Below are 21,968 nucleotides of genomic sequence, written 5' to 3'. Positions count from 1 at the left end.
GAACCCTCCCATTATTTTAGCATCAGAGATTCTGGGAAGTCTCTCTTTAAGTCCAAATGGATTTTGAATGAGCAGAAGAGCTTAGGGATTTTAGGATGGGAACTGTCAAGGTGTTGTAAATAAATTTTCTTACCTACCTTTGGTCCTCTAACTTCTGTAACACATTGCTTACTAGAATCTTTGGCCATCTAAAATTGAGTACTTTTGGGTCCTGAGTTTGGGCCAAAGAGATATACACTTTGTGCCTACTTAGAGTTGATAATATCTAAGAGATAGATAATAACCCACATGATAATACCCTTGACTTGATAATAACCTAGGGGATTTGACAATATTTCTAAGCTTCCCTTTCCTCATCTATAAATATGAATAATAACACAAACTAAAGTTTTTCTATTAAATCTGGTCAATATATAGCGGAATCTCAATCAATATCAGTTATATCTGTTGGTATTATCATTGTTATCATTCATGTCAGTTTCCTACATATTGATCTGATGCAGGCATGATATATAATGTCAAAAACAAACTAACAAAGAATAGATGGTAAGTGGAACAAAACTGCTTGATAATGATTAGTCATTACCTTTCTGAGAAAAATAGGATTAAGCTCAACTATTATGAGCATTGTTAACATCTGAACAAATACTTCTCTGGCAGTTGGGTGTTTTAAGTACGCACTACATTCTTGAAATCTTGCTCACAGTGTACAGTTTTTAAAATCTGCTCTGTTCAAATGGTGTAACCATCTGTCTTTCTTCCTCAACCATGGTCCTGCTGTGGTGAGATTGGAATTGATAATTTGCTCTTTACAGCTCCACTGGCATTCTACCTATCCATACACAGTCTCTTTTTGTGGCTTGTAGGACTTGAGCTCTTTTTCAAATTAACTTTTATCTGCTAAATAATGAACACATCTTTTTTTTTTTTAATATCACAAAGTTTTATCTTGGAGCCTTTTTTTTTATTACCAGAATTATCTTCCCCCATCCACTCTCCAGCCTCAGGTAGGATGTAATAAAAAAAAAAAAAAAAAACACCTTTCTGGTATATTACACAATTCAGGATTTCATTAGATCCTGCTTGATGGCAAAGACTATTTACCCAGGGACAAAACAGCACACCTTTACAAGATGATTCATAGGAGTGGAATGTGGTTTTATATAACAAAATGGTTATTTCCCCCATTTTATGGGAAAACTAGTTGGGCTAGCTTTTTCCTTCTGAAAGTTAGGGTATTTTCTTGGACTGTCAAAATGCGTAGGAGTGTCTCCATGCATGAAGAAATGAATGTATGCATTAGTTTTGTGGTTTATGCATACTATCTCTTTTATGTACCTGCTTACACTCCACAGGAGACATAAGTCCAAGGTAGATGACTGTTAAAGTTAGCTTGCGACAGTAAGACTGTTAGCTTCAATTTAGGATGAGAGAAAAACAAAAACAAACAAGCAATAAAACAACCCAGACACCTGCCCAAGGGCTTTGGGTAGGTGGCATCACTTGCCTTCTGGAGTTAACAGGACTGCAAATCTGAACTCTTTCTATCTCCTTCCAACTTAACTAGTTTCTCCTAGTCATCCTTCAAAATTGGTCTAAGGTTTGGGTCTCTATTAAAATTAATTTTGTATGTGAAAATTATTCATTAGTTCCACATATAAGCTAACTTAGAGGTTTGTAAACTTCATTTATAAACCCCCAAAAAGATTTTCTCAAAACCAATGTTCCTACTCGTGTAAAGTTTATATTTAATTTTGTTTTCAGTAAAAGTTTAAATAGTTGCAGAGAACATAGTGGCTGGCATATTTTAAGTGTATCTAGGATATCAATTTTAAGATGATTCCATTTATAAATACTACAGAAATTAATATTATGAATACATTAATATTTGCTTGATATTTTTCTCATTCATCAAGAAGTTAATGAACAAAATTTTTACAGTTGGGAATTTCACATGTTTTTTATTTTGTTCAGCTTGTTGAATTAGAGTCTAATGTAGTACTTTTGAAAGCATTTTATTGATCACTCTATTATATTTCTTTGAAACAAAAACATGTACAAAAATTTAAATTACTGTTTGATTGCCTGTGACTTCAAAGATTTAAGTATTACAATGTTCTTTTGGGTTGGAAATTACAAGCATTACTAATGTATAATCATCCCAAACACCAAAAATATATTAGAAATTTAGTGACAATTAGTCAATAAGTATTAATTTTACAGAGCAAAAATGATTGAAAACCTATATATTTTAGATAGGCAGGCTGTTTTGTCTTCATTAGTTTATAGATAGTTTTAGATACATTATTAATTTCCAGGATGGGCCATGAGTCAGCATGAATGTTAGTTCCATTTTAAATTTTACAAATGTCTATGTGAGAAGGCTTGCATGACTGAACAGGGGGGGGAATAAAAGGAGATTTTCCATAACAGTGCCATTGATTTCTTTGTTTCTACCTCAGATCAGGTAGCAATCTTTCATCGAAGATTATTTTAATAATCAACTGACAAACAGATTAGGAGTTTTAATATTGAAAACAAGAAGTTGGAAATCTCTTTGTCTCCCCAAGAGTCATTACTTAGGTAATAGACAAACAAATTTTGGTAAGTATTTTAGACCAGACCATTCCATTTTTTAGTGTCTCATATGTAATTATACCATGTAGGAAGATTTGGAATAGTAAAGAATGATGCTTGTCTTATAATTTGGAAGGAGATGATTGCTACCATTTGGATAGTGAATGTCCCCCATGTTGATGGCTCGTCCTCAGGGTGGTATTATCTGGAGGTAGGAGAAGGTTTCAGAGATAGGACTTTGTAGGAGGTCTTTGTGGGAAGTCACTGGGGATGTGCCCTTCAAGAGGAATGTGGGACCTGGCTCCTCCTTCTCTGTGAGTAGTTCCTCAAGCCATTCTAATGGCAATGGGTCTGCCAAATTATAGGCTAGAAACTATAAAATGTGAATCAAAATTAGCTCTATCTCAGGCACCTTGTTATAGTGATGAAAAACTGACTCACACAATGATTAAAGAACAAAGGCTGCAAGACATTTTTCAGATACAAGGCATTCTCAAGAAAACTGACTTTAGCTAAATGTACGAGCAAAAGGTAGGCAAATTAAAAGTATACTTACTTAAAGTGATCCACATCTATTATCCCTCTGAGAATGTTTGTGTTCTGCTAAGTATGTGTGTATCCATGACTTGACATGCTGGCCTATAGTTTACCCACAAGTCTTTGGATCATGGTATAACAGCAACCGAAAGTGATGATGGATAGTGTAGTTTATAGTGTATGAGGAAGAACAGGGAAGACACAGAGACAGTGAGAGAGACACACAGACACACAGACAGAGAAAAGGAGACAAAGGGAGACAGAGAGACAAAAAGAGAAGGGACAGAAACCAAGACAGAGAGATGGAGACAGAGAAAATGAAGTCTGTTTTCAAAGTAAACAGTTCTACGGCCAGACCATCCACCAAGGGAACACCGTCATTCAAATAAGCACACATCAAACAGACTAAATAGTAAGAAGCCAGACACTACTAGTACCTCATGCTGTCATCCTAGCTACTCAGGAGGCTGAGATCTGAGGATCACAGTTCAAAGCCAGCCCAGGCAGGAAAGTCCATAAGACTCTTATCTCCAATAAACCACCAGAAAACTGGAAGTGGCTCAAGTGGTAGAACGCTCACCTTGAGCTGAAGAGCTGAGGGACAGAGCTCAGCCCCAGAGTTCAAGCCCCACGACTGACAAAAAAATGAAAGAAAGAAAGAAAACAGAGCTGGAAGCATGGCTTAATAGAAAGCAGGCCTCCAAGGAATGGAGTTCCCAACTCAGTACTGCTAAACAAGAAGAAAAAGAATTCAGTGAAAAATAATGGCTGTTTCCATAAATTATAAGTAAATCTGCAGCAAGTTTTAGCATTTTTTTCCTGGCTCTCATGAGATTTTTTTCAGTCATATATTCCAGAGGGTTTTGGGTTTTTTAAACCAAGTTTTGAGCTAACTTTTTCTACACAAGGACACAAGAGACTGGAAGGCATCGTGCCCTTGTTGTAGAGACAAGAGATATGGATGACAAAAAAAGACTCTGATTGCCATTCAAGTATCTGCCTGGAGGGCTCGGGTAACTCACTCCAAAGCCCTTCAAGCATTCGTAGAAGAAAGTAGAAGGGATAGGGAAGTTATTCCAAAAAAAAAAAAAAGAGAGAGAGAAAACCACTTACAATGAGTGGGCCCCGGTTGTTTTCTCGGTATTTGTTCTGGAAGAAGATGTAAACGACAGTGGCAGCCAGAGAGTACAGGAAGGCGAAGACAGCAACGGTGACGAAGAACTCTGCGGAGGATGAGGAGTCGCCAATCAACGCCAGCTTCTGCCGCTCCTTTCCCTCACAGGTGGGCACCTCAAAGGTCACCTGGTGCAACCTACACGGCCAGAGTGAATAAGATGCTCTTTACATGTCATGGAGGGAAATGTTGGAAGGTTTTTATTGTGAAAATACTGTACACAGGGCTTACAATTACATGAGCAAGGTGACGAGTACATTTCTCATCAAATACTGTTGCCTCCTCCTTTGTTTTTTCCCTACCATCCCTTCCCTCCCATCTCCACCACTACACGCCCCCCCAACCTGCCCCCCTTCCCTCACCTAAATTGTAAAGTTCGTTTATCAACATAGTGTCTTGTACATCTTATTGTTGTAATGGGTCCACCTGTATCCCTATTTAAACATTTTGTTTTTCCCTTCCCCTCCTCAAATTATACCATTATCAAAAACAGTGAAAACAGGGGTTATACCATGGGGGAGGGACATACAAAGCAACAAAAAATCACGTGGTACATTATAAATACGTTAGAAACAATAGCAAGAAAGAAAAAAAACACTTGTGTCCTTATCTTGGGGTTCATTTCACTCAACATCATCTTATCTGACCTTTTGTGCTTGACTCAGACATATACTAGTTATTGCAAATAAAGGAAACCATGGGACCTATGTTTCTTTGCGCCTGGCTTATCTCACTTAATATAATTCTTTCCAAGTCTTTCCATTTCCTTTTCTAAAGCACTGCATGGTATAACATGGGAGCATGATGGCATAATGAGAGAAATTAATTAAGGAATCTGCAGAGATCCCATGGGAAATACAGAAATAAATATTGTAGTAGGTATCAGTGGACTGTATTTCACAATAGCTAGTGGTTCCAAAGAGAGAGGGGACCATAAGCAGACAGGGGACTTGAAATTAGGACACCTCCTGCTCCAGTTCCTTAACATGGTCCACCAGCTTTCACCCAGTGTTGCTGTCTGAATGGTCAACCCCTTCCTCTGCAGTTTAAACTCCACCATCCTGCTCCAATTGTGTTGGTCTGCTTTCTAGATTTTAGTCATACAAAGCAGGGTCCTGAGTTGAATTATCACTGACTGTCTATTGTTCTTTCTAGGTTATTTTCAGATAAGGTCTCAGACTTTTGCCCCAGACTTTTGCCCCAGTCTCCCAAATAGCAGGGATTAAAATGAGCCTTATTGATTTAGTATGATGATTGATGGATCCTAATTTGACTGAACTTTTGGAAGTTTTATAGGGTCAGGTCTATCATGATGGCATAAACTACTAAGTTCCAACCCCTTTCTTTCTTTCTTTTTTTTTGGGGGGGGGTCTGGTCGTGGAGCCTGAACTCTGGGCCTGGGCGCTGCCCCTCAGCTCTTCAGCTCAAGGCCAGCACTCTACCACTTGAGCCACAGCACCACTTCCAGCTTTTTTTTTCTTTTTGCTTATGTGGTGCTGAGGAATGGAACCCAGGGCCTCAAACATGCAAGGCAAGCGCTCTACGACTGAGCCACCTTCCCAGCCCTAACCCCTTTATTTCTTAAAGTCATATTCTTTTAAATTTACAGCAAGGAGCTGTTTCAAACTCCACTTCGAGTGTGTTTGTGGATTTTTTAGTTTGCTCACAAAGAGCCTTTGCCTTAACCGACATAAAGGTGGACAGCTACAATAAAACACGGAGAACATTGGGAACATTGGTTATGGCCATATTGTACAGCCCCTTTCCTGCCTAAGCCAGAAGATCATTTGAAATGTGGGGATATTAAAAACACAATACATTGAAAGGTAATGTCAAATCTGAAACAGGTAAGTTTCAGACAATGTACACTTGTTTTTCTCATCTAATATTTCTTTCACCTAATAGATTTTTGATAAGTAACTCTAGAGTTCACACAGTGGCTCAGTGCTAGGCACACATTGGGTAGACAAAGAGGAATTAGGACTGTTCTTACTCATGCTGAACTTGAGAAAAGCCTGAGTCTAGTCTGAGGTTAGGGTGATCACTCAATCTTGAAGCTAGCCAGGTACTGGTGGCTTACGCCTATAATCCTAGCTATTCAGGAGGCTGAGATCTGAGAGTCATGGTTCAAAGCAAGCTGGGGAAAGAAAGTCCGTAAGACTCTTTCTTATCTCCAATAAACTACTCAGAAAAAGCCGAAAGTGGTGCTGTGCCTTAAGTAGTAGAGCACTAGCCTTAAGTATAAAGAGGCTCAGGGACAGTGCCCAGGCCCTGAGTTCAAGCCTCAGGACCAGCTAATAAAAAAATAATTAGGCTACACTCTTAAAAATGTATAGAATTTCCCCAGATCCAAAGTTAAGGTAGAAAGCATGATGAGCTACTTCACATCCACCAGGATGGTGACATTAAAAAAGATTCTGTGATTAGTAAAACAAGTTTTGGCAAGGACCCACGGGAAATGAGAACTTCTGTACATCACTGGTGGGAATGTAAAGTGGAACAGCCACTTTGGAAATCGTCCAGCAGTACTTCCAATGACTAACCGTAAAGTATCATGTGACCCAGCAAATTTCACTTCTACAAGAGGCACTCAAGGCATACAGAAAAAACTTGTAGGAGAATATTCATGCAATGTTATTTGTAAGAGCACAAACAATCTAGATGTCTACCAGTTGATGAAAACATAAAGTAAATATGGTTTACCCATAGGATGGCATATTATTTTTCAATAAAAAGGAATAAAGTACAGGTATAGTGTACAATGTATCATCATGCTGAGTTAAAAGCACAGGAAGTGTTCACAAGAAACAAAAAGCAGATGAGCGTTTAGCTATGGTTGGGCACGGAAGAATCAAGGGTGATGGCCAAGTGGTCTGGGATTGCTTTTTTTGGAGGACAATGACAATACTCTACAATTGATGATGTGCATGACCTCTCTGTACATCAAATTGCATATTTTACTTTATTTCTTATTTAATTTTTTGTGCTGGTACTGGGACTTGAACACCTCCTTGGCTTTCTCACCAACAATATGCCTCCAGTCCAGCATTTTTTCTGGTTAGTTTGAGATGGAGTCTCAGAATTTTGTGTCCTGGTTGGCTTTCAATCATCTCCTCTAGATCTCAGCCTCCTAAGTAGCTAGGATGATAGACATGAACTACCAGTGCTCAGATCTTTTCTTTTTGCCAAATCCCTATAAGCAAGGAGACTAACACATGGTGAAAAGCAATATGGCTGGAACAAGTAGCAGATGGCAGGAAAGAGCCAGGTAGTACAGGAAGAGGAGGAGCCAATTGACTGTTACTGGAGGACATGTTTTGGATATTGGCCTTCACTTGAAGATGAGGATTTGAAAGATTATCTTAGGATAAATAGATAATAGAAAAACCATGCTCTGCATTGCAGCTATTTAGAGACATGTTCTCACATTCTGGATGCTAAAGAGCCCAACAAGACCAGCCGGTCTCTCACCTGCCAGATCTCTCCACTCATGCACAAATCAGCAGGCCTGCAATCTTGGGGTGCAAAGGGGGCAGTGGGAGAGTAGGAGCAAAGTAATTCTCTCTCTTCTCTGCCACAAAGCGAAAAATAACATGTTCTCTGTTGCTGATTTACTGTGGTGACTTACATGAATTCTTACCTGGACTTATATGCACAAGGTAGAAATGAAAAAAAAAAACTACGCACTAAAAAACACCGACTGTGCTTATTAATACTAGTGATCTAGAACTATTTTGGGTGAAGTCAAGAGAAATAAGGAAATGGAAGTGAAATTCTAAATGTATGTCTAATCTACAGAAAAGGGTGGAGGGTGCTTTATAAAGGAAAAACAAAAAAAATCTTAGTCTTATGTACTTCATATCATAAGGCATTTGAATGTTGTATTGTGGTCTGCACCACTAAATGCACATGCAAAAATTCTTTTAAATAGGTTTTGTGTGCATATATGTGTATATTAAAACATACAATATGTTACGTAAAAGTTAAATATATATCATATTTTGGAAGAAGGAAGTTTACAGTCAGCATGTATTTTGCAGCTGCAATAACTTTAGAAGCAAGTATCATTAATTTAGAACCTAAACAAGGAATAGAAAACTGTTCTGCAGAGATAGAACACGTCAGCCAGCAGAATGTGGGAGCTGACAGTGCCACCTCTGATCTCATGAGGATGAACGCAGGGAGCAATTGCGGAGGCTACAGAAGGAACCAAATCCAATTTGTTGATTTCAAATGCATAATGCTCTTCTTAGCTGGCCTGACCCAATCAAGGGGTAATTGAATTTCTCAGGATTTTATTGCATTTTGTTTCTCAACCAAAGGCTTCTACTTACAGAGGGGTTTCTTTCTCTCTCTTTTCCTTCTTTTACCAGAGCTTTAAAGGGGACAATTAAAAACATTTCACCGATGCTCTAATGAAAAAGTAAATGAAATAACTGAGCAGATTTCAGCTGTTTGTGGGGCCTGGAAAAAATACTAAATGTATCCAACTCTTCAGGAGGTTGGACAAGGGACAATTGGTATTGTTTTTTTTATTAGTAAATGATGTTACAGTAACAATCATTGACATTTTTATACATCTAAGCAGTGTGGTAGGCTGTATCTCTGTATACCTACCTTGTATCTTACTTAATGCCCTTATCAGCTCTCTTAGGTAAATACCACTATCAGTATTTTATAGATTGGGAAACAGAGGCTTGAGGGGTGAGTTTGCCTAAGGTCATATGGCTAGTGAGTGGCACAGGTGATTCTCAGATGCGAGTAGATTAGGGGCAGCCTATACTACAAACTATCATACATTTCTGTCTCTCTTCTTGAATTTCTATTAAATTTTTTCAGCACCATTAAATTTCCAGCTCAATACTTCTATAAAAATGTTAAGCCAGCTGGGCACCAGTGGCTCATGCCTGTAATCCTAGCTACTCAGGAGGCTGAGATCTGAGGATAGTCGTTCAAAGCCAGCCCTGGCAGGAAAGTCTGTGAGATTTTTATCTCCAATAAACCACCAGAAAAACCGGAAGTGGTGCTGTGGCTCAAGCAGTAGAGTGCTAGCCTTGAGCTGAAGAGCTGAGAGACAGTGCCCAGGCCAAGTTCAAGTTCCATAACAGACAAAAAAAAAAATGCTAAGACAGCTTCCCCCATGTAGTGGTAGACTGAAAATTTACTCTGCAGAGGATTTGAAACCAATGATTTGTTCTGCTACTACCTGGAAGTATGTGAAGGTGACATTAGGTATCTAGCAATAACACAGCTGAATCTCTATACACTGACCAATTAAAAAGTCATTCAAAACTTTCTAGTTTTCAAACGTTGTCTTTGGGCTTTCCAATGTTTGCCTCAGAACCAAAGCAGAGGGAAAATAAGTAGAAATTGTGATCATTACAGTGTGATTGTTTATAGAATGTGCAAAATGCAGCATAGATTTATCTCTAGGTAGCACTGAACCGTATGGCCATCTGGTAATAAGATTTTAGAAATTATTGGCAGTGTCTTTCAACAGGTTGAGAGAAAATAGGGCTTAAAATGATTAACCATGTAACTCAGAGTGGCTCAGTGAAAGACTACCAGCACATCCCAACAGCAGTGATCCAGCCCACAGGTAAAGTGGGAGGCGCTGGCGGTGTTAGGAGCAAGCTGCTATCCCTGAATTTCTAAAAGTCAGAAGGAAAGTAGCCAAGGGCACCTGGCAAACAGTGGTACTGGGTATAATATTTTCTTTCCCTAATCATTCCCTGTTTCAATCCTGCTAACCCATTGACAAACACTAATAATATTCCACTTTTCACTCTTGTCAATATAAGCAATTTGTCTTGTTTTAGATGAACTTTGTTTTTTCTACTTTTAGTTTTGCTAATTATGCACACACACTGTGTGTGTGTGTGAATGTAAGGATTTCATTTGGATGTGCATTTACACATAGACATATGCATACACATTCACAGACACCTACTTATATGCTTCAAAGCATAAATCACTGCACAAATGAAAGTTTACATCAGCATTTTCACACTCTGCATCTCTCTTATTGTCTTCCACACAGCTCTCCATAGCCTACAGACAGAATGAGACGAGACAGGATGGAGCTCAGCCATCCTGACAGAATCATCAGAGACCATCCAGTTGACACAGAAGAGAGTCAAACTTAAATAAATCCAGGTTTTCTGCTTCCTAGCCCTAAGTGGTTTTGTTTATGGCCTCAATTCTATTTCTAAGTTTTCCAAAAATCACTGTCTTCTCCACAAGGTGCAAATCCTTCCTTCACTTACTCATTAGGGATTTATTGAACCTAGTGAGTCAGGATGCGAAGACAATGACTTCCAAGGAAGAGAGCTGAAGATAACCTAGAAGATTGAAATGGATAAAACTCTGTCTGTCCTCAGGACCAATGGAATAGAATTGAAAACCCAGATATGAACCTACAGACCTATAGCCATATAATCTTCGATAAGGGAGCTAAAACAATAGAATGGAAGAAAGACAACCTCTTCAATAAATGGTGCTGGCAAAATTGGTTAACTACATGTAGAAAACTTAAGCTAGATCCTTATATATCACCCTGCACCAGAATCAACTCCAAATGGATCAAAGACCTTGAAGTCAAAGCAGACACTCTGAAAACATTACAGGATGGAATAGGAGAAACCCTAGGTCTCCTTGGCTCAGGCCGAAATTTTCTGAATAGAGACCCGGAAACACAACAAATCAAAGAAAGGTTGGACAAATGGGATTGCATAAAGTTGCAGAGCTTCTGCAGGGCAAATGACATAGCTAGCAAGATCAATAGAAAGCCCACGGATTGGGAGAAGATCTTTACTAGCCATACAACGGACAAGGGTCTCATATCTAAAATATACTTGGAACTCAAAAAATTAAACCCCTCAACAACAAATCCTCAAAGAAACAACTGCCCAATAAATAAGTGGGCGAAAGACTTAAAGAGAAACTTCTCTGAAGAAGAAAGAAGGATGGCCAATAGACACATGAAGAAATGTTCAACATCCCTAGCCATAAAAGAAATGCAAATCAAAACAACATTGAGATATCACCTCACTCGAGTTAGAACGGCAAAAATCAAGAACTCTAACAACAGATGCTGGAGGGGATGTGGACAGAAAGGAACCTTACTTCATTGTTGGTGGGAGTGTAAACTTGTTCAACCACTTTGGAAAGCAGTATGGAGGTTCCTCAAAAGACTTCACATAGAACTCCCCTATGACCCAGCAATCCCACTTTTGGGCATTTACCCAAATGTTTACAAACAAGACCACACTAAACCTACTAGCACAACTATGTTTATTGCAGCATTATTTACCATAGCTAAGATATGGAACCAACCCAGATGTCCCTCAGTAGATGAATGGATCAAGAAAATGTGGTATATATACACAATGGAATTCTATGCCTCCATCAGAAAGAATGACATTGCCCCATTTGTTAGGAAATGGAAAGACTTGGAAAAAATTATATTAAGTGAAGTAAGCCAGGCCCAAAGAAACATAGGTCCCATGGTTTCCCTTATTTGTAATATCTAGTATATGTATGAGTCAAGCGGAAAAGGTCAGATAATGTGATGTCAGGAAAATGAACCCTTAGATGTGTATTTTAATGTTTTTTTTCTTTCATGCATGTGTTTCTAACGCATTTATAAGATTATCTCTTTGTTGCTTTGTATGTCCCTCCCTCACAGTATAACCCCTGCTTTCACTATATTTGATGTCAGTATAACTTGTGGAGGAGATGGGGAAAAACCAGTTGTTTAAGGATACAGGTGGACCTGTTGCAACAATGAGAAGTACAAGTTGTCATGTCCAAAGCGAGCTTTACAACGTCGGTGCGGGGGGGGGGGGCGAAAGGGGGGGGAAGGAGAAGGATTGGGATTGGGGGGGAGGGGGGAGGCTGGGAAGGGATGTGAAGGGTAAACACAGGAGGAGGCTGTAATGCTTGGTAAGAAATGTACGCATTATCCTGCCCATGTAATTGTAACTCCTCTGTACAGTATGTTCACAAATAAAATAAAATTAAATTAAAAAAAAAGAAAAACTCGGTGGTCAACAAAGATGTAACATGTAAAATGACTTTGAAATTCATTTTCAGATAGGAAACATGTGTATTTAATTTCTATTTCATGTAAAATGTATTAATTTCCACTTGCACCAATGGAGTTTGCCACAAGTTTGGATAAACTTGTGTTTACTCTATTTTTGTAATAAATTACCAAGAAAAGTTTTTTTTTTAAAAAAACTCTGTCTGTTACTACCTTGGTTTTCTTTTTCTTTTTCTTTTTTGCCAGTCATGGTGCCTGAACTCTGGGCCTGGGCACTGTCCCTCAGCTCTTCAGCTCAAGGCTAGTGCTCACAGCCCCACTTCCAGCTTTTTCTGCTTATGTGGTGTTGAGGAATCGAACCCAGGGCCTCATGAATGCAAGGCAAGCACTCTATCACTGAGCCACCTTCCCAGCCCCTACCTTGGTTTTCTTATTGCACCTCAAGCATGGTATTTGGTGCTGTTCTTTAGGAAGCTGTCAGTCTTTGCACACTTGCTGACTAGTTGCCAATCATTGATAGACATTTATTGAACACATGGTGGGATATGCATGGTGCCAAATATCTTTACATGTTACCACATTTAAACCTATACAATTGATAGTGGTTTTGTTAACTTATTATGTGTGCTCTTATTAAAGGAGTGAGAGGATTTACTGATATAAGGGTTTTGAAGTATAGCTTATCTGACCCCAAAATTTCCTCTTGATCTTCAGTATCAGCAACATAACAAAATATATTATTTTTTAAAGTTTTTCTTATTATGAAATTGAGAGTAAAAGATCACTACCAAACTCATTCTATGAAGCCAGCATAACCCTCATTCCAAAACCAGATAGAAACTCTTCAAAGAAAGAGAACTGTAGAAACATCTCTTTGATGAATATGGATGCAAAACTTCTCAATAAAATTCTAGCCAACTGACTTCAACAACTAATAAAATCATATACTATGATCAAACAGGATTCATTCCAGGGATGAAAATCTGGTTTAATATACTCATCAAGTAATGCAATTCAACACATCAACAGGAGCAAGGACAAGAACCACATGATCATCCCAATAGATATAGAAAAAGCATTTGGCAATATCCAACACCCCTTTATGATAAGCTCTGGAGAAGCTAGGAATGCATGGAACATTCCTCAATATAATAAAAGCTGTATATGACAAACCTAGAGCCACCATTATACTTAATGGTGAAAAGTTAAAACCATTTCCTCTAAAATCAGGAATGAGACAAAGATATCTGCTCTTGCCACTCCTCTTCAATATAGTATTGGAATTCTTAGCTAGAAGAATAAGGAAGGAGACAAACATAAAGAGGATCCAAATAGGGAAAGAAGAAGTAAAACTCTCCCTCTTTGCAGATAACATGATCCTGTATTTAAAGAACCCCATAGATTCCTCTCCCAAATTACTTGATCTGATCTGACATTTTGGCAGTGTCAGGGTATAAAACTAACCCACAAAAATCAATATTTTTTCTATATGCCAACAATGAGAAGAGTGAGTGCTTTTCCTGAAATCAGAAAAGCAACTCTTTTTGGATAGACTCAAAAAAATAGAACACCTAGGAATTAACTTAACCAAAGATGTGAAGGACCTCTATGTTGAAAACTTTTTCAAAATATTTTTTATTGTAAAGATACTGTAAGGGGGGGTACAGTTACATGAGTAAGGTAATGAGTACATTTCCTATGGAGTATTTTTTACCCCCCCTTTTGTTTTTCCCTACTATCTCTTCCCTCCACACCTCCCTGACTCCTCCTCCCCTCCCCCCTTGCCAGAAGTTGTAAAGTTCATTTACAACATAGTGTCTTGTACATCTCATTGCTACAATAGGGCAACCTGTATCTTTGTTTCAGCATTTTGTTATTTCTATTCCCCTCCCCAAATTAGAAAAATGTATATACAAGATGCAGGGCATGGGAATCAAATACAGTGACAACAGGGGTTGTTGAAAACTTTAAAAATATGAAATCAAAGCAGATTTAAGGAAGTAGAGAAACCTCTCATGCTCCTGTATTGGGAGGATTAACATTGTGAAAGCAGCAATACTACCCAAAGCTATCTATAAATTTAATGTGATACCCATCAAAATCCCATTAACATTCTTCAATGATAAAGAAAAAGCAATCCAAACATTCATATGGATTGACAGAAGACTCCAAATAGCAAAAACAATCCTTAGCAGGAAGAACATTACTGGAGGAATATCAATACCAAACTTCAAACTCTATTACAAAGTCATAGTAACAAACAAACAAACCAAAAATCCAGCTTGGTACTGGCACAAGAACAGGCCTGAGGACAAATGGAACAGAATTGAAGACCCAGACGTGAACCCACAGACCTACAGCCACCTAATCTTTGATAAAAGAGCCAAAAACATAGGATGGAAGAAAGACTCCAAAAATAATGCTGGCAAAATTGGCTATACATGTGAAAAAAACTGAAGTAATATCTTTTTTAATAAGTTTTTTTATTGTGAAAATACTGTACAGAGGGGTTGCAGTTACATGAGCAAGGTAATGAATAAAAATTTTTATCAAGCATTGTTGCCTCCTCCTTTGTTTTCCCCCTACCATCCCTTCCTTCCCATCTCCACAGCTATACTCTCCCTGCCCTGACTAAATTGTAAAGTTCATTTTTCAACATAGTGTGCATTTCATTGTTACAATGGGCCCACCTGTATCCCTATTTAAACAATTTGTTTTTCCCTTCCCCTCCCCAAATTATACTGACATCAAATACAGTGAAAACAGGGGTTATGCTGTGGGGGAGGAACATAAAAAGCAACAAAAAAAATCACATGGTTGTTTATAAATACGTTAGAAACAATAGCAAGAGAGAAAAAACCACTTGTGTCCCTATCTTGGGGTTCATTTCGCTTAACTTCATCTTATCTGGTCATATGTACATAGTTTTTGATCTTTTATGCTTGTCCCAGACAGCATTGAAATTCCACCTCACCCCAGTTAGAATGGCCACTATCAAGAAAATGATGCTGGTAGGGATGTGGCCAAAAGGGACTACTACACTGTTAGAGGGAATGTAAACTTGTTCAATCACTCTGGAAAGCAGTATGGAAGTTCTTCAAAAGACTAAGCATAGAACTGCCCCAAGACCCAGCAATCCCACTCCTAGGCATTTACCCAAATGCTACCAGCACAACCATGTTCATAGCAGCATTATTTACCATAGCTAAGATATGGAACCAACCCAGATGCCCCTCAGTAGATGAATGGATCAAGAAAATGTGGTATATATACACAATGGAATTCTATGCCTCCATCAGAAAGAATGACATTGCCCATTAGTTAGGAAATGGAAAGACTTGGAAAAAATTATATTAAGTGAAGTAAACCAGGCCCAAAGAAACATAGTTCCCATGGTTTCCCTTATTTGCAATATGTAGTATATGTCTGAGTCAAGCAGAAAAGGTCAGATAAGTTGATGTTAGGGGAATGAACCCCAAGATAAGTATTCAAATTTTTTTTGTTTTTTTTTCCTTTTCATGCAATTGTTTCTATCATATTTATAAGATGATTTCTATGTTGCTTTGTATGTCTCTTCCCCACAGTATAACCCATGCTTTCACTATATTTGATGTTGGTATAATTTGTGGAGGGGAAGGGAAAAAACAAATCGTTTAACTAGGGATACAGGTGGACCCATTGCAACAATAAGATATACAAGTCGTTATGTCGAAAAACGAACTTAACAACTTTGGTAGGGGGTGGGGGAAGGATCGGGTGGGGGAGGAGAGGAATATGGGAAGAGATGGGAAGGGGAAACAAGGAGGAGGCAACAATGCTTGATAAGAAATGTACTCGTTATCTTGCCCGTGTAATTGTAACTCCTCTGTATGGTATTCTCACAATAAAAAATAAAGTAATAAATGGAAAAAAAAGAAATGGTGGGACAAAGGGTGAACCAATTCAACAGTGATAATCACTAGACATTATGTTGAAAATGAACTTTACAGCTTGCAGGGTTCGGGGGTTGGGGGAAGTTGGCAGGGGAGGAGAGAAAATGAGGAAGTTTACGTAGTACTATTCAAAAAGCTATGTACTCATTACTTGACTTATGTAACTATAATCCTTTTGTACATCACCTTTACAATAAAATTTAAATTAAAAACTTCTTATTGTGATTATAAAGGTGATGTAAAAAAGTCATGTGAAAAGTACATTTCTTGAGATAGATTGCATATCTATATATTATTGTCAAGGTGATATACAGATTGCCATTCACATTTATCTGTGCTCAGGCTTTGGAATGGTACAAAAGGGTACTCATAACAATTGCCTATCTTAAAGTCTGAGGAGAAAAAAAGGAAAGTAGCTCTATTTGATACTCATTTAAAAGTATTTTAGACTAATTACTGCAAATGAGGGAAACCATGGGACCTATATTTCTTTAAATCTGGCTTACTTCACCTTATATGATTTTTTCCAAGTCTTTCCATTTCCTTTCTGATGGAGGCACACACACACACACACAGACACAGACACACACACACACACACACATATCACATTTTCCTGATCCGTTCATCTACTGAGGGGAATCTGGGTTGGTTCCATATCTTAGCTATGGTGAATAATGCTGTGATAAACATAGTTGTGCTGGTAGCTTCAGTATGGTCTTGTTTGTGAACATTTGGGCAAATGTCCAAAAGTAGGATTGCTAGGTCATAGGGGAGCTCTATGTGTAGTCTTCTGAGGAACCTCCATACTTCTTTCCAGAGTGGTTGAACAAGTTTACATTCCCACCAACAGTGCAGTAGAGTTCCCTTTTGGCCACATCCCCTCCAGCATCTGTTGTTAAGCTTAAAAGCTATGAACATATAACCATATAAGATGATACTACGTGAAATGAACCCCAAGATATGGACACAAGAGGTCTTTTTTTGTTGCTGTTGTTTTAATGTACTATGTGATTTTTTTTTGTTTCCTTTGTATGTTCTTCCCCCTATGGTCTATCCCCTGTTGTCACTGTACTTGATTTTGGTACCCTGTATCTTGTATATACATTTGTCTGATTTGGGGAAGGGAAGGAGAAATAACAAAACGCTGAAACAAAGACACAGGATGACCCATTGCAACCCACAAGACAGTATATTGGAAATGAACTTTACAACTTTGGGGTGTGGGGGGGGGAGAGTAAGGGAGGAGAGGGAGGGAAGGGTTAGTGGGAGAACAACAAGGGAAGGGGTAACAATGCTCAACGAGAAATGTACTCACTGCTTTACTCATGTAACTGTAACCCCTCTGTACAGCATCGTTACAATAAAATCAAATTTAAAAAATAAAGGTATTGTAAATGTGCATTCTATTTCCAAAAATATAAAAAAATAATCTCAGCTCTTCAAAGGAATAAAAAATACATTTCTTTTTCGACAGGATCACCCTTCCCTCACTCTTATTATTTATTTATTTATTTATTTATTTATTTATTTATTTATTGTTGGCTGTGGGGCTTGAACTCTGGGCCTGGGCACTGTCCCTCAGCTCTTCAGCTCAAGGCTAGCACTCTACCACTTGAGCCACAGCACCACTTCTGGCTTTTTCTGTTTATGTGGTGCTGAGGAATCGGACCCAGGGCCTCATGCATGCAAAGCAAACATTCTACCACTGAGCCACTTTCCAAGCCCTTATTATTTGTTTTTAAAAGTCACTGGTTGGCTTTTCTGATGGCCTTCTCAGTGCTGACTCTTAGTTGTCACTTTCAGTTATGTCTCAAGAGGACAGTAGTCACAGAATTAGTGTGAGAACAGTTTGTTTGTTCCACTAGTGATTTCATGCCAGTTCCAAGGCCTCTGATGATCAGTGCTGCCTCTAAGCACTAATAGAAGCAAAGTTTTCCTTAATACCCCCAGCACCTTAGAAGGCATACTTTTAAACTGGTCAAACTCTGGGGAGAGAGCCCACCTTCAGCCTTGCCTTTAGAAAGTCTCATGTGTAGGATCTACTTGGCGGGTAGAAATAACAGAGGAATTCAAGGTGAGATTTGAGCTCCGGCCTGGGAAATAGGCCTACTACCATGAGAACTGACAGGAGGCACCAGTGACTGGGTTCAAGTTGCTTAAGATAGAAACAAATTTCAAGTCTTCTGCTTGCAAAAAGCAATGAAGAGAACTTAACTGACAGGAGACTCATGAGGTGGACATTGATGAGACTGGTCCAGCTGCAATAACTGTGCTGAGAAAAAAGCACTGTTATTAAGAACATGAAAGCAGGTAGAAATAATAAATTTACAACACGGTTTGTCAAAATTCTTTTGGGATGGCTTCTGGATGTGGTTGCGTGTTCCCAGGAAGTTCAGTGGCATTGGGATGACACCACTGCCAGCCCTATCTGCTGGACCTTTCAGCTTCCGGAGAGTCAGGTAATAGCATTGCTTAGGCAGCCATAATCATTCTCCTAACCTTGGTTGAATGAAAAGCAGTTCTCATTTCCAAGGTTTACAGCAACAGCATATACTCTATAAATATTTTCTTTGAAAAGAAGAAAAGTGAAGTGAAAGACAACATGCCGACTTTCTGCTCTTCAGTACAATAGAGCCCTTTGTCCCTGATTTATGCATCAAGTGTTTTCAAGTCTATTGTCAACCATAGAAGACAAATTCCATTCTTTCTGTTCTCTTTACTATTAGTGAAGGTAAGATTTCCCTCCCGGGGAATTGAGGTAGGCATTGCAAAATGTAATCAAGGTTACTGCACACAATATTCTTTTTTCTACACTCTTAATTGTACTTATCCTTAGGAGGCTGGAAAAATACTGTGTCCCATCCTCACCCAGCACAGAGCTCCCATCTTTATGAGTCAAAAAGCGATGAATCTAACTTATTGAAGGTTACATGTGAACTCCAAGGTGATTGGAAAGGGCTGGTTCAACAGAGGCCAGGGCATAGTCAATGGTTGACCTTTGAGCAGGAAAAATACAAAACCCTTATAAGTGACTTGCAAAAAGGCATTGCTGTGCTCACTATCCATGATTTATTAATTTTGGTTTCTTCAAATAGAATTTGAATAATAGAGAACTCAGACTGTCTCTCTATTGCCAAATTAAAATTAGATAATGAGATCGTGATCCATATATTCCAGACAAAATTCCTCTCTTGTTTGTCTTTCCTGAGCAGTGCCACTGTACTCAAATAAATCATGAAACAAAACCAGGCGCTAGTGCATTAAAAAATATATATTGACTGTCTAGCTGTCAACTGCATATCCATCCATTTTATTTACTTACAACAGAAATGTTTCATGAATAAATCATTTAAAAGCGTTGATTAAAAGATATTTGTAACACTCAAACACACAGAACATTCAGAACCAGATAAGTTGATCTTTGCTTAAAATGTAGGTCAAATTAATCTGATTTATTAGTTCAGTGAAAAAAATTCAATCAACATATTTTGTTTACAGAGGGAAAGTACAACAACCAATTTTCATCAACAACTGAGATCTGGTTGGGTCATGAATCTACTTTGGCTGGCTATTGATATGGCAAATACATAGCTTACTTTTTTAGAAAGATCTATTGTATTCTTTCTATAGTTCTATATAACTTGCTTGTTCTGTATAGTTGCATAGTGAATTGTATGCTGCTTTGTTACCAAATACTTTTCTAAATAGCAGCCATTAGTAAACATTTTATATTCATATATAAATATTATATATTCATATTCCTTTCCCTGGATCTTATCACATAGCTATATTGAATTCTCAATAGGGTTCTTAACTTCCAAAAGATTAAAATTTACCAGTCCGTATCATTTCGGTGAGCTAGTGTAGAAAATGGAAATAAAAAGTGGATTTAGAAACATTCACATGAGGGCTGCTGCATGGCCTCATCCTTTGCCAAACATGGTGCCCCTTCACTCTGCTCATTATTTATCATTATTTACTTCACATGCTCACAGCTCCGATAACTTGGGGATGAATATTTGAGGATTTGTTCAGCCAGGGAGATTTCCAGTTCTCTACTAGCACTAACTTACCTTCTGTTTCTACTATGTGCCCACTGGAACAGTACTTTTTTACACCTTTTTCCCCCTAATGGAATGACAATATAAAGCAGCTCGACTAATGACTAGGCCATGTGACCTTGGGCGAGTTTCAGCCTGTTGAGTCCCAGATTTCTCATCTGCACAAGGGATGAAAAAAAGCACTACCACCTACCATCTCTGTGAGGCTCAAATAAGACAATGGATAACATTGTACATATCCTGGTGCTTAGATGTCACTGGCCAGGGCAGATGTTATTATTATGTGAAGCACACAGTTTTCAAATTCTAAACTGATCACCAAGTTCAATCACTAAAGTTGATTTTAAACACCCACATGCCTTCAAAAATGTCAAAGACATGCAAATATGCCTGTTGTAGTATACTATGGTTCTCTCAATTATCCCAGGTGCTGGTATCCCATGCTTGTAATCCTAGTGACTCAGGAGGCTGAGACCTGGAGGATCCCAGTTCAAAGCCAGCCCAGGCAGGAAAGTCTGTGAGACTGCATCCCTAACTAACCAACAAAAATTCTGGATTGGAAGTATGGCTCAAAATCGTAGAACACAGGCTGTGAGCAAAAAAGCCAGTCAAATTCAAGCATAAGTACCAACACACGCACACACACACACACACACACACACACACACACACACACACACACACACACACACACACACACACACACACACACACACACATCCAGCCACTCAGCAATTAAATGGATCATTTCCTGTTCCTGTTACTTCAATCTTCATGCAATAAATGGCTTTTCTGAATGCTTAGGACAAAAAGCCTAACAGAACTGAGATGGGAATTTCGATGCCAGATGATATAATGTAAATAGTTATCACTTATGAGCATAGAACAAAATGAGATTGCCTTTTGTAAATTTCGAATTCTTCAGTTATTAATATTACCACAGACACACACATCCTCTGGAAGAAAAGGTCTTAAGAAACGAGGAAACATTGTTTATTTTAGTTAACTAGGAACAGTTTCTGAAATCTATTTATCAGTTTAGGATAGGAAAAGTAGCTTTTATCATCAGCAATATGATGTCACCAATGTTTCCACATCATTGGGGAATTTATCATACAGTTTTCAAGTTTCATTTGGCATATGACATGTATGAATTCACTTTCGTTGACAGCAGCTAGAAATCTTTTTAAAATAAATAAATGAGAGCATATTGCTTCTTATGTAAAACCTCATCGTGGCCCACAAGGAAAATGTCACCAGGACCTGGCCCATGTGTTTGTTACCAGCATACCCCTCTTGCTCCTTTCTCTACCTTGATACAATTTTCTCCATCATACTCCTCTGCTGCTTTGAATTTAGTTTACATGTCATCTAAGGCCAGCTTCAGTCTTCATTCAGGTCTCAGCTTAAGTGTCTCCCGCTCTGAGAGTCCTCCCATCTCCAAATCTAAAGGACACATCCCACTCCTGGGTCATTCTTGATTACATTATCCTGTTTTTATTGTTGCTATTGCTTCACTACTGTCTGAAGTCATGCTGTTTATTTGTGAACCCGAGCTTCTCTCTATATATATATTGAGAGCAGAGGCCAGGCAGGGATCCTGTTTATCTACTTTCTAATCTTATTTGGTGTATGGTAAAA

At 38.4% G+C, this 21,968-nt stretch overlaps 1 protein-coding gene across 2 annotated transcripts in view; it reads right to left on the bottom strand.

Moving 5' to 3' along the window:
* Synpr (synaptoporin) overlaps positions 1-21,968 on the bottom strand; it is a 284,651-nt gene that overhangs the window by 50,228 nt on the left and 212,455 nt on the right. For both annotated transcript variants that reach the window (XM_070018869.1, XM_070018870.1), the window contains one exon: positions 4,228-4,426. In XM_070018869.1, coding sequence (XP_069874970.1) covers positions 4,228-4,426 — 199 coding nt within the window. The remainder of the gene's footprint in view (positions 1-4,227; positions 4,427-21,968) is intronic.

The sequence above is a fragment of the Dipodomys merriami genome, unplaced genomic scaffold (assembly GCF_024711535.1).
Source record: "Dipodomys merriami isolate MVZ:Mamm:240054 unplaced genomic scaffold, mDipMer1.0.p SCAF_13, whole genome shotgun sequence".
NCBI classification, from domain to species: domain Eukaryota; kingdom Metazoa; phylum Chordata; class Mammalia; order Rodentia; family Heteromyidae; genus Dipodomys; species Dipodomys merriami.
This window is presented reverse-complemented; position numbering and strand designations above follow the sequence as displayed.